This window comes from Sapajus apella, unplaced genomic scaffold (assembly GCF_009761245.1).
Source record: "Sapajus apella isolate SASKATOON/1434 unplaced genomic scaffold, GSC_monkey_1.0 scaffold16, whole genome shotgun sequence".
Classification (NCBI taxonomy): Eukaryota; Metazoa; Chordata; class Mammalia; order Primates; family Cebidae; genus Sapajus; species Sapajus apella.
Window position 1 is genome coordinate 11,353,706 of NW_022436956.1, and position 18,702 is coordinate 11,372,407.

Here is an 18,702-nt window from a genome sequence, read left to right on the forward strand (position 1 = left end):
ATCATCATCAGTAGTCACTGAAAATTTTTAGCATTTCTAAGGCTATAAAGCAAGAGCTAGACATTCCCTGTAGTTACTGTTTTAATGATTTTTACTTTCTCTTGTTGAACATAAAAAGTTTCCAACAGAAAAAAAAAAATTCAGGCTCTGAATTCAGACTGCTATAATTTTAATCACTAACTCTAGTACTCATTAATGTGGGTCCTTAATCCCGCTAACCCTAAACCTTGTCTGTAGGATGGAGATAATTATTATTATTATCTCCATCCTACAGACAACGTTTAGGGTTAACCTTGTATAGTTGCTGAGAGATTTAACAATGAAATGAATACAAAGTCTCAGGTATATAGCAACCACTCAGTAAGTTCTGGCTGCTATCATTATGAGCGTCATTATATTATGGCATTTTAAATCTATGTCCTTTTCTTCCTTTGGTAGGTTCAAATTTCCTGGTCATCTTTGCTAGTGCCATGGTCACACACCAGAGTCAGATAAGCTTAGATGTGTATCTTAGCTTTACGTTTGAGGGTGTTTTTTACTTGTTTCTTTGTTTTACCCATACTGTTGTAGTTTGCTCAATTGTAAAGTGCACCATAATAATAGTTATCTAATTGTGTAAATTAAATCATTATGTCAATCGAAAAATGTGTGTGTGTGTGTTCCTCAAAGTTCTGATTCCCTTCACTGATTCTCATCTTGTTAATCAGTATTTTTGGTGCAAAATACATAGGAACAAAAAAACATTTCCAACTATAATACAAACAATTTTTAGCTGTTTGACTTTAGGCAAATGATTTAAGGCAGTAAGATTATTTTGAGGTTGAAAATGACAACATTTTAAACATGTATATACAAGGATGACATAGTTATGGTCTGGCATTATAAGAGACAGCCAGCCAACTGACGAGGCTCTCTGGAACTGATAAGGAGTTATTCAGGTTGACAAAGGGAAGCTGGAGAACAGACTTCAGTGAATGTATTTTATAACAGTAGTCAGAAACTGATTTCATGTGTTTCACAGGCTTTATAAGTTACTTTTGATATTTACCTGGTGCTTTGGAAATAGCCACAATAGCACATTTCATTATATGAAAAGATTATGTTATCCTGGCATAGTGCTCTGGCCTCCTTTGCTGGGTTTTATTAAGGTTATTTCTTTGATTTTGGAGATGTAAGCCCTAGACTAGCAGAATGAAGCATTATTATTACTTAGCTACTTAAATCTCAGACTTATTCTTTCCAGAATTGATATAAACAGAACATGTCTCTCTTCTTCATCCTTCAAACCTGGATTGCTTGCCTCAGTTCAATATTGCCTGTTAAAGTAGCTTCAGACAGAATTGAGAAAATATCTGTGCTCCCCATCTTTGACACTGTTTGTCTGAAGTAATAGATAATCCTCAATTAAACTTTGTCTAAACTCTTAACACTTTACTCCTTGTCAATTAAACAAAGTAACTTAATGCTCATTTTCATTCTTCTTGTCTTAGAATATTTCCCATTTTCTCTAATTAAGCAAGATCTATGTGATTCTGAGTGTTTGGTGCTAGATGTTAAAAAAAGAACAACAACAACAAAAAAGAACCCAAGATGTCTAATTGTCTAAAGAAACCCAGTCCTTCAAAACATATAGATACATTTTACAGGATGCCAAACATATCTCCAAATTAAGGCAAAAGTTGAGAAGGCAAGTTGATACATACCATCTCCTTTGAGACCATTTCCCCTGATTCCCCATCTTATACTATTAGAATGTTGAGTGAACTGAAGCTGAGATAAACTAGTAAGCATTGCACTAGGAAGAGGGATTTCTAGCATTCTACAGGAGTCTAGGTCAGGGTCGGGGGCAGAAAAATAATACGTTATGACAGCATTGGGGTTTTGCCAGTCTGGTCTTATTTGGCTTCCTGGCTGACTATCGCAAATTAAATCTCTAAGGATACCGAAAGCCCAGATTTTTTAATTCTGTTATTTTATGTCAAGACAGGACACAGAAGGACCATAAACACTAAAACAAGAGTTCTTAATACCAGTAAAATTTGTTCATGGTGCATTTTTTATGTAAAGTCTTCTCTGACCCTTCTACTCCTCTGGATTCCTCTAAGGCCACAATACTCGCATGGTTCTCTGTCTGAGCACAACAGTGTCAGCAGCATGTGTTGGAGTCACAGAAGCTCGGTATGAAATCCTGCCTCTACCACCTGTTTCATACCTGATAATAGAATAGTCACTTAAACTCCCTTTGTCATCCTTTTCTTATCTCTGAAAACAGTAAAACCTAGTTTTAAGAGTTTTAATGTTTTACTGGGAGAACAGATACTGTGCACAGTGTAAATTTTCAGATACAGAATTGGATGTTCAATGTTGCCATGCTGCTTACTATTGTAATTTGTTTCTCTCTTTGTAAGTCACTTGCAGACCAAAATATAAATCAACATATTCTCAGAATGTAAGGAAGTGATGGGTATTCAATATTATTTTACCACTTGGTTAAATGATGATTGGTAGCTATAGACAAGTTACAGAGTTCTGTTTCATTTCTCCTGCAGGTGACTGAAGATGAGCCCTGAAAACTGGACTCAGGTAACAAGCTTTGTCCTACTGGGTTTCCCCAGTAACCATCTCCTACAGTTCCTGGTGTTCCTGGGGTTAATGGCGACGTATATTGTAACAGCCACAGGCAACCTGTTAATTATTGTGCTCAGCTGGACCAACCGACGCCTGCACACACAGATGTACTTCTTTCTGCGGAATTTATCCTTCCTGGAGCTGTTGCTGGTAACTGTTGTAGTTCCCAAGATGCTTGTCGTCATCCTGACGGGGAATCACACCATCTCATTTGTCAGCTGCATCATCCAGTCCTACCTCTACTTCCTTCTAGGCACCACCGACTTCTTCCTCTTGGCCGTCATGTCTCTGGATCGTTACCTGGCAATCTGCCGACCACTCCACTATGAGACCCTGATGAGTGGCCATGTCTGTTTCCAGCTAGTGCTGGCCTCCTGGCTAGCTGGATTCCTCTGGGTCCTTTGCCCCACTGTCCTCATGGCCAGCCTGCCTTTCTGTGGCCCCAATGGTATTGACCACTTCTTCTGTGACAGCTGGCCCTTGCTCAGGCTCTCTTGTGGGGACACCCATCTGCTGGAACTGGTGGCTTTAGTGCTTTCTACGTCAGTGTTACTGGGCTCGCTGGCTCTGACCTCAGTTTCCTATGCCTGCATTCTTGTCACTGTCCTTGGGGCCCCCACAGCTGCTGGGCGAAGGAAAGCATTCTCCACTTGCGCCTCGCATCTTACAGTGGTGATCATCGTCTATGGCAGTTCCATGTTTCTCTACATTCGTATGTCAGAGGCTCAGTCCAAACTGCTCAACAAGAGTGTTGCCGTCCTAAGCTGCATCATCACACCCCTCCTCAACCCATTCATCTTCACTCTCCGCAATGACAAGGTGCAGCAAGCACTGAGAGACACCCTGGGGTGGCTCAGGCTCACTGCTGTGAGGAAACTGAGGGTCACGAGTCAAAGGAAATGATAAATGGGAGATTAAATGCTTATTGAAAATGTTTTAAATGTGCAAGAAGTTTAAAGAACATAAGCAACAGTGTGTACTTTTCTCAGCTAATGAACGGTCTTTGTAAATATACAATATGAAATCTGGTGGTTAACCTTCATTTTCCCTCCCTACAACCTTTCTTCCTTGTGCCTCCTCCTCCCCACATAGAGGGCTGATCCAATTGGTCAAATTGCTTTCAAGATAGAATCCCTGGATTGGAGAACATGTGTGAGCACGTGACGTCCATACAGGGAGGCTCCTTCTCTTTCTCCTCATATGTACGCTTAAACACTTTTCTTTCTGCATCAGTCTCCTGTGTCATGTAGTCAATCAGAAGATGCTGAAATATGGAGATTCAGATTTGGAGCTCAGTGAGGAGTAAGAGGCCCTCTGAGGGCTTCCAACTAGATTGGGTATTGCAAATAAAATTAAGCAGAACCTCTGTATTATTAGAAAATCCAATTCTGGCTGCAGTAATAAATGATTCTCTGATTTGCATTTGTTATTGCACCTTATATGACTAGCGGCTCCTATAGGAATCTCATAAAGGAAGAATGTTAAGACCAGTTAAATATTTGGATAGCCCTCATTCCCAAGTCAAACTCTACTAACAGACTTCAAATATGGCAACACTCATTTAATCATTCCTTTAAGAAATATTATTAGACATCTAGTATGTTTCAGGCACTGTCCCAGGCAATGCTCCAACTAGGTTGAGCCAAGGGAGATGTCTACAGAACAAATTTTAAAGAGACATGCACTTTGAGGGGAGTGTAAGTTCAGGGTAGGCTGTGTACAAACCCAATAGTAAATGCCTGCTCAGTGTTGACATGAGGCCCCTCTGTTGCTGCACCCTCATCTAGGCTGTGGTGCTAGGCTTGGAGAATATAGTATTAAGTAAGTTAAACATGGCTCTTTCTTTTAAAGAGTTTGTAGGATAGTGGGCAATGGCTGACACAAAAATAATAAATAGATAAATCAGTATGTAATTGAAATCTGTGATAAATACTTTTGAGTTTTGTTAGAGGAACTACTAAGGACAAGTTACTTTGGATTAAAGATCAGGGAACACAGCTTTGAGGAAGCAATCTTTAGACCAAGGATTGAGATTGAGCAAGAGTTAGCCAGGCAAAAACTAAACGAAGAGCATCCCAGAGACTGACAGAAGTAAATGCAAATAGAGGGCTAGAAGAGTGGAGTTAGAGAAGTGAGATTGGAGAGATGGGTGGAGGCCAAGTCAGACAACATCTTATCTATAATATTCACGGTTTTTTTTTTTTTAAAGGCAATGGAAAGCCTCTGAAGGGTTGTAAGGGAGAAAATGATCAAGATATATTTTAAAAGTTTGATCAAATGCCAAGTCTATGATGTCAGTATAACTCATGATGATATAAACTCTATCCATGATAACATAAACCCACAGATCCTTAGAACCTGTAAGAAGTTTTAGATACCATTGAGGACTTGGGCACTGGCATTGTATAGACTTGGGTTGGATTCCAGAAAACAAGCTCTGCAGCCTTAAGTAAGTTATGTAATGTCTCTAACTTGCAGTTGACTCATGTTTAAAGTAAATATGAAAACCTACCTCATAAGAATTTTAAATTTGAGAAAATTAAAATAAATTATAAAAGGAAATCACTGGGTACAGTGGAACATAGTAACTAACTAAAAGTAACTAAATGTTATTTATGTGATGAAGATAATGACAATGAGGACACTGATGGCAACAACGGTGGCCCTAGGAAACTATGAGGAAGAAAGTGATGTGCTCAAGGTAATTCCCTTTTTCCTCACTGACAAACATTCAACTATCAATCGGTCTCCATTGGGACTCAGGGTCCAATATTTCAAGAGAACGCTTGTCTTAAAGAAATTTTAAAATATTTTAAGCTCTTCTAATGTATTTTGTGTCCAAAAAGTGATATCAGGAAAGAGACACCAGATTTACTAGTTGAAACTTTCTCAGCAAGGCCAACACCATTCTTACCTGGGAAAGTGGTCTCTGAGCCAAACAGTACTTCTGCATAGAACTTGATACCTTTTATCTGGGAGGCACTTAGAAGTGGTTCTAAGACACTCATCCCATCTTCTATTATGGCTAATTGTTCAGGTCACCAGAACCTGACTGAGGTTAAGAACAATGGAGAAGCAGTGGGCAGAGATTTCTATCTACCTTTAGGGTCCTATCAAGCAAGCTAATACCCTGACGCGTCTTTCAGATTCTCAGGTCACTGCCTCTGCTAATCTAAGGGTCTGCACAGGGAACCAGTAAGATCCTTTTGCCTCCTCCACAGCTTCTTCACAGCCATGATCACTTCCTTGTTTCTCAGGGTATAGATGGCAGGATTCAGCATGGGGGTGAGTACTGTGTATAGCACAGAGACTGCCTTGTCCATGGGGAATGTCTGAAAAGGCCTTGCATAGATGTAAATGCAAGGTACGAAGATTAAGGTCACCACAGAAATGTGAGAGGCACAGGTGGACAGGGCCTTGCTGCGGCCCTCCCGTGAGTGGCTTTGGAGCATGACTAGCAGTGCTGTGTAGGATCCCAGAAGCACCAGAAAACACATCAGGGTCACCAGGCCACTGTTAGACACCATTAGAAGCTCTAAGACAAAGGTGTCTGTGCAGGCCAATTTGATTAGCTGAGGCACATCACAGTAAAAGTTGTCCAGCTTGTCAGGCCCACAGAATGGCAGCTGGATGGTCAATGCAACCTGTACTATGGAGTGGATGAAGCCCCCCACCCAGGAGGCTGCCATGAGGAGTGCACAGACAGTCTGATTCATAATGAGTGTGTAGCGCAGGGGCTGGGAAATGGCAATGTACCGGTCATATGCCATGACAGTCAGCAGAAATATCTTGATGCCTCCAATGAAGTGGAAAAAGAAGAGTTGAGTTAGGCAGTCACCAAAGGAAATGGTAGGGTTGCCTGAGAGCAAGTCAACCAGCATCCTAGGTGCCGTGATGGAAGAGTAGCAAAAGTCCAGGAAAGAAAGGTTGCCCAAGAGAAAATACATGGTTGTGTGCAGATGTGGGTCAGAGGTCACTATGACCACAATAAGAAGGTTTCCTGTTACAGTCATAAAATATACAGCAGAGAAAACAGTGAAGAAAAAAACCCGAAGCTCCCAAACCTGAGAGAGCCCCAGTAGAACAAATCCTGCCACCTGGGAATGATTTGCTGGATTCATCTGGTTGGTATGACCTGGTCAATGAACCTGCTGAGAAAAAAGGACATATTCTTCAGGGGTTCTGCAAATTTCTCTAAAATAATTTCCCCTGTCTCCTCTGGGAAATTCTCCACTCTTTCATTTCCAATAAGGAGAATGTTGTAAGTGGTTCTGCAGGACACCAAGCATTTGAACAGCATGTACTGGTGATATCAAACTCCAAGGGCATAAAACTCAGGATAGCACTCATACTATTTTTGGTTTTTGAGGGCTATAAACCAAAATGAGGGCTATTATCCAAAATAATAAGCCCTCAAAATTGAAAAATGGGATGTAGAGAAGAGAGTGTTTAACTGAAAATGAATTTCAGTTCTGCCAGTAACTAGTTGTGCAAACAGAAAAAAAAATCTCTGCAATTCTTTAAGTCTTGTTTCCCTCATCTATAACATAAAATTAATTGAAATGTCCTCAACGTCTCCATTACTTTAATATTTGATACTACATGTGGTCTTAATTTAGAAAACCTCATGCATCCCTGCATGCCAGACCTTTAGACAAAGCTTCCATGGGGTGACATATCTCTAATATTTATCCCAAAACAACAGAAAGTGCAAATATTCCATTATAGCTTTGAATAAATATTGAATTGCCTTCTGATATAGCTCTACCTTGGATGTACATTTTCAGACCTAGCAAGATACTAAAGCCACGAGTAAGGAAGCAGAATAGAAATCACTGGGGCCAAGCGTGCTGGCTCATGCCTGTAATTCCAGCACTTTGCAAGGTCAAGACAGGTGGATCACCTGAGGTCAGGAGTTTGAGACCAGCCTGGCCAACATGGAGAAACCTGTCTTTACTAAAGCTGCAAAAATTAGCTGGGCATAATGGTGGGTACCTGTAATCCCAGCAACTCAGGAAGCTGAGGCAGGAGAATCACGTGAACCCAGGAGGCAGAGGCTGCAGTGAGTTGAGATTGTGCCACTGCACTCTAGCCTCGGTGACAGAGCAAGACTCTATCTCAAAAAAAAAGAAAGAAAGAAAACAGAAATCACTGTCCCCTGTATTATAGAAGGGTAGTAAAGAACTACTACTCTCTTTAAAATTAGATAAGAAAACATGTGATAGAAAAAGCTTCCTGTATTGTGGCTCTGGGAAACCCAGAGAAACTACTGTCCCTGGGGAAATATGGGGGAAGACAACGAGAATATTAAGCCACCTCTGAATAGTTTGAATGTCAATATTAACTTCAGAGACATTACCCAAAGAATAATTTTTTATTCATAGGGGAAGCAGCAAGAGGAGGCTATAAATATTAATTAAAATTTTGAAACTACCATCTAAACATGCAGAGCTGCCTAGACATTTGGAAACATTGGAAATAAAAGAGGTGTTTTTATACACTTAAATATTTTAAAACATACTGAGAAAGATGAGTAAACAAACTGTAGAATAAAAGTCTTCATGTTCCTGAATAGAAATGAGAAGCGTCATTTTAATTTAACTTAATATTAAGTATAGATTTCAATTATATTTTCTTTCCTTTGTCTAGTCATTCAGTAAGCATTTATTCAGCACCTTCTACTTATTAGGCGCTGTGCTAAATACTAAGGAGTTAAAGAGTAAGACACATTGATTTAATGCATCACTAAGTGTATAACACTCTGCATAGGAGGTTCCAATCCCTGCCTACCTAGTTTCATCAAACCATATTGATATGGTTTGGCTTTGTGTCCCTACCCAAATCTCATCTAGAATTGTAATACCCACATGTCAAGTGAGGGATCTGGTGAAAGGTGATTGGGTCATAGGGGTGGTTTCCCCCATGCTGTTCTCGTGATAGTGAAGGAGTTCTCACAAGATCCAGTGCTTTAAAAGTGGCTGTTTCCCTACTCTCTTTCTCTTACCTGCCACCATGTAAGATGTGCCTTGCTTCCCCTTTGTCTTCCACCATGATTGTAAGTTTCCTGAGACCTCCCCAGCCATGTGGAACTGTGAGTCATTTAAACCTCCTTTCTATACAAGTTACTCAGTCTCAGGTACTATCTTTATAGTAGTGTAAGAATGGACTAATACACATATGTAGCCTCTTTCACATGTATACTATGATCTAGAGCACATCAAACTACTTGAAGTTCCCAGAACTTATGCTCAACCCATGCTTCCTTGATTTCCCTCCCTATATATTGATTTTGCTATAGTTTTAATAACATTAAAACTAAATTTGTATATTTTCACTATACAAATAATTGGGAATTTTCAGATTCAGTTCCAACATGTGAAGACTTTGAAAGTCAAAACTCCTATCCTTAACACAAGAAAAAGCTGGGTAAACTGAAAGTCAGTGGCTTTTCTTGGACCAAGCAGAGACATGATCACAGAGCAAACAAACACCTGAAAATCTGAATATAAATCTAACAAAATACATATAAAATCTATATGGGGAAAACTACAATACTCTGATAAAAGAAATTTAAAAACTAAATAATTGGAGAGATACTTCATATTTATGCAAAAGAAGTTTCAATATTATCAAGATGTTGGTTCTTCCAACTTAATCTATAGATTCAATGCAATGTCAATAAAAATCCCAGAATTTTATTTTGTGAGTAGCAGCAAACTGATTCTAAAGTTTATATGAAGAGGCAAATTATGCAGAATAGCCAACACAGTACTGAAGGAGAAGAATAAAGTTGGAGGACTAACACTACTAGACTTCAAGACTTATAAAGCTATAATAATCAAGACATTGTTGTATTGGCAACAGGCTAGACACATAGATCAATGAAATAGAATAGAGAGCTCAGAAATAGATCCACAGAAATATAGTCAACTGATCTTTGACAAAGTATCAAAGGCAATACAATGGAGTAAACAAATGATGCTAGAACTGGTCACCCACCTGCAAAAAAAAAAAAAAGAAAAAAAGAAAGAAAGAATCCAGACACAGACCTTACATCCTTTAGAAAAATTACATCAGAATGAGTTAGATAGTTGGAGATTTCAACATTAGTCTGTCATTGATTGATAGATCAAGAAAACAGAAAAGCATTAGAATATTGTGTACATGTACAGCACAATCAGTCAACCGGTTCTAATTGACATTTATTGAACAACAGCAGAGTACACATTCTTCTCGAGCTCACATGGAATGTTCTCCATAATAGACCACATTATAGACCAGAAAATACACCTTAACAAACTTAAAAGAGTAGAAATCATACAATGTATGTCTTCAGACTACAGTGGAATTCAACTAGTAATCAATAATATAAAGATAGCTGAAGCCAGGTGCAGTGGCTCACACATGTAATCCCAAAACTTTGAGAGGACGAGGTAGGAGAATCACTTGAGCCCAGGAGTTCTAAATCAGCCTGAGCAACATAGGGAGCCTCCATTTCCACAGAAAATAAAAAATTAGCTAGGCATTATGGAGCATATCTGTGGTCCCGCTTTCTTGAGAGACAGAACTGGGAAGATCACTTGAGTGGGGGAGGTTGAGGCTGCAGCAAATCGTGACTATGCCACTGCACTCCAGCCTGGGTGACAGAGCAAGATCCTGTCTCAAAAAAAAAAAGCTGGAAAATGCCCAATATTTGAAAATTAAAGAAAACATTTCTAAATAACACATGGTTCAAAGAATAAATCACAGAATAAATTTAATGTTTTAATATAAGTAACAGATTTAAAGGGAATACAATGTATCAAATTTGGTGTAATGCAGCAAAAGCAATGTTTAGAGGGAAATGTATAGTATTAAATGCATATATTAGAAAAGAAGAAATATTTAAATTAATAACCTAAATTTCCACCTTAGAAAAGCAGAAAAAGAATCAAAATGTAAGCCCAAAGAACTAGATGAAGAGAAGTAAGCAAGCAAGATTTTAGCATAAATCAATGAAATTAAGAAATAAATACAGAAAAATCAGTGAAACTAAAAGTGTATTCTTTAAAAAGATAAGTAATTGATCAACCTGTAGCCAAGATAACAAAAAAAGAAAATTGATATTATACAAGTTATCAATATCAGATGAAGGAGGGGTTATCCCTGCAAATCATTAAAAGGATAATAAAATAATGCTGGAACAAAGTTATACCCACAAATTTGAAGACTTATGTGAAATAAACCAATTCCTTAAAAGATCAAAACTCGGCCAAGTGCAGTGGCTTATGCCTGTAATCTTAGCACCTTGGGAGGTCAAAGCGGGTGGATCATGAGGTCAAGAGATCAAGACCATCCTGGCCAACATGATGAAACCACATCTGTACTAAAAATACAAAAATAAGCGGGGCATTGTGGCATATGCCTGTAGTCCCAGCTACTTGGGAGGCTGAGGCAGGAGAATCGTGTGAACCTGGGAGGTGGAGGTTGCAGTGAGCTGAGATTGGGCCACTGCACTCCAGCCTGGCGACAGAGCGAGACTCCATCTCAAAACCAACCAAACAAAAAGACCAAAATTCATGCAAGGATAAATAAACAGTCTGAACAGACCTATATCTATTTTTAAAATTGAATCAGTGATTATATAACCTCCAAAAAAGAAAGATCGCAGCCCAGAGGCTTTTATTAGTAAATTCTTAAACATTTCAGGAAGAAACAATGCCAATTCTCTGCAATATTTTCCCAAAGTAGAGCAGAAGAAACATTTTTCCTAAATTATTCTATGAGGCCAGCATTACCCTGATAGCAAATTCAGGTAAACACAATACAAAAAAGGAAAATTATGGGTCAGTATTTCCCATGAATGTGATGCAAAATTTCTCAACAATATATTATCAAATTAAATCCAACAATGTATAAAAAAGAATTATACGCCACAACCAAGTGAAATGTATTCCAGATATGCAAGGTTGGTTCACCCTTCAAAAGCTAATAACTATAATCCACCACAGCCACAGGCTAAAGAAAAAAAATTATGTGATTCTATAATTGATACCAAAAACACATTCTGCAAAATCAAACACCAATCCCCAACAAAAACTCTCAGCAAACAAGGAGTAAGAGGCACTTTTTCAACTTGATAAAGAACACTTGCCAAAAACATGCAGCTAGCATCACACTTAATTGTGGCAAGGCAAATGCTTTCTTTCTAAAATCAGGAATAAAATAGGGTTACCTCTTCTTACTTCTTTTATTAAGCATTGTTCTGGATGTCTTAGCTAGTATAATAAAATAAGAAAAGAAAATAAAACGTATTAAGAATGGAAGGAAAAAGTAAACTGTATTTGTTTGTAGCTGACATGTTCTCTATGTAGAAAATCCTAAAGAATACTTTAAAAAAATGAACTATTATAGCAAAGTTACAAGATGGGTACATATACAAAAGTCAGAAATACTGAGAGAGGAATAGCACTGGGTAGTCTCAGGAAGATAGAAAAACCCAAATAAAAACTAAAACAGGAACTAGGCAAAGAAACCATGGGATAACAGAAAATCCAAAATAAGGGAGAGAAAACAGTCAAAACTGGTCAGGGTGACATGTCCATGACTCTTCTAGGCAAACCCAAATCAGAGGAAAGGGGAAGGTAAATGGGAGTTCCTGAAATCCTCTCTTTTTCCAGAATACCTAATGATTATTCCACCCCCTATATAAAGAAACATCTATAAAATTAGAAACACAAACTCTGTATGACGTTTAAGGTGTTTTCTTCCAATTCTGTGAGGAAAGTCAATGGTAGCTTGACAAGGATAGCATTGAATCTATAAATTACTTTGGGCAGTGTGGCCATTTTCACAATATTGATTCTTCCTAACCATGAGCATGGAATGATTTTCCATCTGTTTGTGTCCTCTCTTATTTCCTTGATAGTGGTTTGTAGTTATCCTTGAAGAGGTCCTTCACATCCTTTATTAGTTGTATTCCTAGGTGTCTTATTCTCTTTGTAGCAATTGTGAATGGGAGTTCACTCATGGTTTGACTTTCAGTTTTTCTATTACTGGAACCAAAAAGGAGCCTGTACCCCAAAACCTAAAATGCAATAAAATAAATGGGGGAAAAAAAAAAGGTTGGAGGCATCATGTTACCTGACTTCAAACTTCAAACTATACTACAACAGACAGTAATCAAAACAGCATGGTACTGGTACCAAAACAGAGATATAGACCAATGGAACAGAACAGAGGCCTCAGAAATACTGCCATACATCTACAACCATCTGAACTTTGACAACCTAACAACAACAAGCAATGGGGAGAGGATTCCCTGCTTAATAAATGGTATTGGGAAAACTGGTTAGCCATATGCAGAAAGCTGAAGCTGGATTCCTTCCTTACACCTTACACTAAAATTAACTCCAGATGGATCAAAGATTTAAACATAAGACCTAACACCACAAAAACTCAGGAAGAAAACCTAGGCAATATCATTCAGGACATAGGCATAAGCAAGGACTTCATGACTAAAATACCAAAAGCGATGGCAACAAAAGCCAAAATAGACAAATGTGATCTAATTAAACTTAAGAACGTCTGCACAGCAAAAGAAACAAAAGAAACAATCATTAGCGTAAACCAGCAACCAAAAGAATGGGGAAAAATTTTTGCAATCTACCCATCTGACAAAGGGCTAATATGTAGAATCTACAAAGAACTTAAACAAATTTACAAGAAAAAAGCAAACAACCCCATCAAAAAGTAGGTGAAGGATATGAACAGACACTTTTTAAAAGAAGACATTATGCAGCTAACAAACGTATGAAAAAAAGCTCATCATCACTGGTTCTTCAAGAAATGCAAATCAAAACCACATTGAGATACCATCTCACACCATTTAGGATGGTGATCATTAAAAAATCAGGAGACAACAGATGCTGGAGAGGATGTGGAGAAATAGGAACACTTTTACACTGTTGGTGGGAGTGTAAATTAGTTCAATCATTGTGGAAGATAGTGTGGCAATTCCTCAAGGATCTAGAAATAGAAATACCATTTGACCTAGCAATCCCATTACTGGGTATATACCCAAAGGATTATAAATCATTCTATTATAAAGACACATGCACACATATGTTCACTGTGACACTGTTTACAATAGCAAAGACTTGGAATTAGCCCAAATGCCCATCAATGATAGACTGGATAAAGAAAATGTGGCACGTATACACCATGGAATACTATGCAGCCATAAAAAAGGCTGAGTTCATGTCCTTTGCAGTGACATGGATGAAACTAGAAGTCATCATTCTCAGCAAACTGACACAAGAACAGAAAACCAAACACCACATGTTCTCATTCATAAGTGAGTGCTGAACAATGAGAACACATGAACACAGGAAGGGGAACATTACACTCTGGGGTCTGTTGGGGGATGGGGGCTAGGGTAGGTATAGCAGGGTTTGGGGAGATTGCAGAGGGATAACATCAGTAGAAATGCCAAATGTAGGTGATTGGGGGAATGGAGGCAGCAAACCACCATGGCACGTGTATACCTATGCAACAATCCTGCAAGATATGCACCTGTTCCCCAGAACTTAAAAAAAAGAAAAGAAAAGAAAACATGGCACATACACCATGGAATATGATATAGTCATAAAAAAGGATAAGTTAATGTCCTTTGCAGGGACATGGATGAAGCTGGAAGCCATCATTCTTAACAAACTGACACAAGAACAGAAAACCAAACATGGCAAGTTCTCACTCATAAGTAGGTGTTGAACAATGAGAACACATGGACACAGGAAGGGGAACATCACACACCAGGACCTGTCGGTAGGTGGGGGGCTAGGGGAGGGATAGCAGGGGTGGAGGGATAGGAGAGAAATAGCATTAGGAGAAATACTACTGTAGATGATGGGGGGATGGATGCTGCAAACCACTATGGCACACGTATACCTATGTAACAAGCCTGCATGTTCTACACATGTATCCCAGAACTTAAAGTATAATAATAATAATAATAATAATAATAATAAAACACAAACTCTGTTGTGCACAACTCATTCCCATGAGCCCACCAATACTTCTATCTTAAGTGCATACCGTTGCTTCACAATAAAATCTTCTTGCCTTTCACTTTATTCTGACTGGTCCCCAAATTCTTTCTTACAAAGATGTCAAGAACCTAAAAACTGGCTAGATCTTGGGTCCCACCAGTGTTCAGAGACCCTTCTGGGCCTTCCAGCAACACCACCAGCAATGAATAACTGGCATTTTGAATTTAAAGACGAGGCCAGGTTGCTAAAGCTTGTAATTCCTGTGCTTTGAGAGGTAATGAGGCCAATGAGTTTTTAAGGCTAGGAGTTGAAGACCAGCCTGGGCAACATGATGAGATCCCGTTTCTACAAAAAATTAAAAATTAGCCAGGCATGGTGGCATACACCTGTAGTCCTAGCTACCTGGGAAGGTGAGACAGGAGAATTGCTTGAGTCCAGGAGGTTGAGGCTGCCATGAGATATGGTCATGCCACTGAACTCTGGCCTGGATTACAGCGTGAGACTCTCTCAAAACAAAACAAAACAAGGCCAATACCATTTGAATAGCACCAACACAGAAATATTTATATATAAATTTAACAAAAAAATGTGCAGAATCTATACATGGAAAGCTAAAACACTCTGATGAAAAAATTAAAGATCTTAATAAAATATCTCATGTACCCCATAAATATATATACCTACTATGTACTCACAAAAATTAAACATTACTGAAGAAAGAGATTTTGTGTTCATGGATTGGAGGATTCAAGATTGTTAAGATGTTATTTCTTCCTAAATTCATCTATGGATTCAACACAATCTCAATCAACATCTCAGCAAGCTATTTTGTAAATATCAGCAAGCTGAATCTAAAGTTTATATGAAAAGGCAAAAAGTCTAGAATAACCAACATGATACTGAATAAAACAAAGTTGGATGACTCAAAATAACTGATTCAATACTTACTACAAAGTTACAATAATCAAAGCAGCATGATATTCAGAGAGAAATAGAAAAATCTATCAATGAAACAAAATAGGGTCTAGACACTTTCTCAAACAACTATAGGCAACTGATATTTAACAAATGAGCAAAGGGAATTCAATGGAGAAGAGATTTGTTGTGTTTTCAACAAATAGTGCTAAAGCAATTGGATGTCCATATGCAAAAAAAGTACACATTCAACACTTTTCATGAAAATTAACTCAAAATGAAACATACATCTAACTGTAAAATTCATACTATAAAGTTTCAAGTAAAAAACAGCAAAAACAATTTATATGTCCTTGGGATTTGATCATGAGGTTTTTTTTGATACAACACCAAAAATACAATCCATGAAAAAAATGATAAATTGGACTTTCTCAAAATTAAAAATGCCTGCTCTCCAAATGACACTGTGAAGAAAATCAAAAGACAAACCACAGTAGTGAAAAAATATTTGAAATATATGATAAAAAGATTTGTACATAAAATACACAAAGGCCCTTTACAACTCAACAATAAGAAAGTAAGCAATGCAATTAAATGGGTAAAAGTTCTGAACAGACACCTGACCAAAGATATATGGAAGGCAAATAAGCACATCAAAAAGATGCTAAACATCATTTGTAAATAGGGAATTACAAATTCAGACAATAATAAGACAGCACTACACTACCATTAGAATGGCTAAAATTAAAAAACAAATTTAAACTGTCAATTGCTGGTTATGATGCAGAGCAACTGGAACTCTCATTCATTGCTGGTGAGAATGTAAAATGGCACAGCCACTTTGAAAGCCAGTTTGGCATTTTCTTCCAAAGGTAAGGACTGTCTCACCATACGAGCCAGCAGTCATACTTTTAGACATTTAGTAACCTGTTAGAAAATTTATGTCCACAAAAATACCTCCACATGTATGTCTATAGCAGCTTTATTTATGATTGCAAAAATTTGAAAGCAAACAATATGTCCTTCAATAGGTGAATGTATGAACAAACTGGTACATCCATACAATGGAATATTATTGAATGATAAAAAGAATTATGCTATTAAGCCACAAAAGACATGACTAAATCTTAAATGCATATTGCTAAATGAAAGCAGCCAATCAGCAAAAACCACATGCTGTTTGACTCCAATTATATGATATTCTGGAAAAATCAAAACTATAAAAATGATAAATGATTATTGATTGTCGGGGGTTTTCCAGGAGAAAGTGTTGAGTGGGTGAATTACTGGATATTTTTTAGAGCAGTGAAACTATGTTTGAAACTGTAATAATGAATACATGACATTGTACATTTATTAAAATCCTGTAGACCTTTATGCCAAAAAGAGTGAAACTTCATGTATGCAAATATTTTAAAAGTCATTCAGGAAGTCATAAGATCCTAAAATAGAATGCAATATGTAATTTTAAAAACAAATTGTATTACAAATGTATAAAGCAACCTCATTGAGGAAGGCAGGAAGACAGAAGGGGAAGAAAAGAAAGTGTTGACCTAAGCAAGTTTAGAAATGGGGACAATCTATAAGGCTAAAAGCAAAGCAACTATGCAAAACAACTCTACTCTCATTTATAATTTTCCATGGAGGTACAGAAAAGTAATTCTAGTACCACTATACATGTATACCTCAATTGAACTATTAAGTAAATGAATGGCACATTGTGGAGCCAGGCTTCTCATTGTTGAAGTGTGAATTTATAGGCAAGCAAGGGCAATAGGCTAAGATGATCCACATAGTAATGAATTAGAGATGAGGAAACCAATATAAATTCACATTTAGCTTGATATAAATACAGATGATCACATATAAAAATATTTATAGATAAATGTATACACATAGGCAAATATGCATGCATATACTTTCTTGTTTTGTCAGCTGAAAGCGCCTAGAAATAGTTAAATTCCAGGTGTGCAAAGAGCACTCCTGGCACTCAGATTTTTGTTTCTAATAGATTCTCTAATAAAAGAAATCAAGTCTCCTTAGGAAAGTAGCTGATTCTAAAACTGAGGCAGGAAATATACAGTATGAGCCTGGAAGAACTCATATTAACAGAAAATGAGGAAGTGCTCAAAAATTGATGGAATATATCAAAAGGACACAGGGATCAACTGAAAGAGCTTCTAATGGCCAAAGCTGAAGCAATTCGTACAATAAAAAAATCAGCATTGAATTGAAAACCAAAGCATTAAATAAACATGATGTAAATACATGATTGAATAACAAATAAATGGGAGAGAATAGGAAAAACTCCCTTGTGAAAGAATGCCAAATAATGTAGGTGCACACTCTATCCTTGAGGAAGTGAGACAAACTCTCATTCAAGAGCAAACTGCACATAGTGTTTCTTTCAAAGAGAACATTACGTAAAGTGGTTAAAAAAAATAGTAAATTTCCAGTGGAGAACCTGATAAACATTACCCCAGCCAGGTAATTACAATAGTGTCAATAGTCTTATCACGTTGATAATATGTAATGTTGATATATGTGACATTTTATATGACATATGTCATAATAAAGGAGAATTTCATGAATCAAGAATGTTATAGCAATAAAATGCAAATAATAAAAATTACTCTATTAATGGAAGAAAAGAAAATTATATGATTTCAATTGGTATAAAAAAAGCATTTAGTAAAATTTAACATCTACTCATAATGATTAGGAGTGGAAAGACATATTCTCAGTCTAATAAAAGATACTATTAATAGCCAGAAGTCTATCTTATACTAATGGTAAAATATGTAATACTATCTCCTAGGTCAGGAACAAAGAAATGATGGCCCCTTTTTCCAATATCAAAGAAATAAATACCTAAAGATTGGAAGAAAATAGGTCATTTGCAAATGACATAATTGTTCATAGATAAAATTCTAAGAAACATAAAAACACTATTGGAGCTAATAAATCAGGTTAGCAAGGTCATAGAAAACATGGTCAATATTTTTAAAAGATATTTGAATGGCTAAATATTAGAAGCAAACATTTCTAGTATTTGGAAATTGAATTTTTAATATCTCACTTAACAATATTCAAGCATGAATTTAACAAAAGAAGGAAAACTACAAAACTA

General features: G+C 37.2%; 2 protein-coding genes across 2 annotated transcripts; one reads left to right on the forward strand and one right to left on the reverse strand.

Annotated features, from left to right (window-relative positions):
- Positions 1-2,530: 2,530 nt before the first annotated feature.
- LOC116556106 (olfactory receptor 6T1) lies at positions 2,531-3,598 on the forward strand. Its single transcript, XM_032285107.1, has one exon. It carries the CDS (start codon positions 2,560-2,562, stop codon positions 3,529-3,531), a length of 972 nt encoding a protein of 323 aa, XP_032140998.1. The 5' UTR covers positions 2,531-2,559; the 3' UTR covers positions 3,532-3,598.
- Positions 3,599-5,738: 2,140 nt separating this feature from the next.
- LOC116556107 (olfactory receptor 4D5) lies at positions 5,739-6,817 on the reverse strand. The gene has a single exon (XM_032285108.1). It carries the CDS (start codon positions 6,747-6,749, stop codon positions 5,796-5,798), a length of 954 nt encoding a protein of 317 aa, XP_032140999.1. The 5' UTR covers positions 6,750-6,817; the 3' UTR covers positions 5,739-5,795.
- Positions 6,818-18,702: the final 11,885 nt, after the last annotated feature.

Coding starts and splice junctions, on each gene's coding strand:
- LOC116556106 (XM_032285107.1), top strand. CDS start 2,560: ATGAGCCCTGAAAACTGGACTCAGGTAACAAGCTTTGTCCTACTGGGT.
- LOC116556107 (XM_032285108.1), bottom strand. CDS start 6,749: ATGAATCCAGCAAATCATTCCCAGGTGGCAGGATTTGTTCTACTGGGG.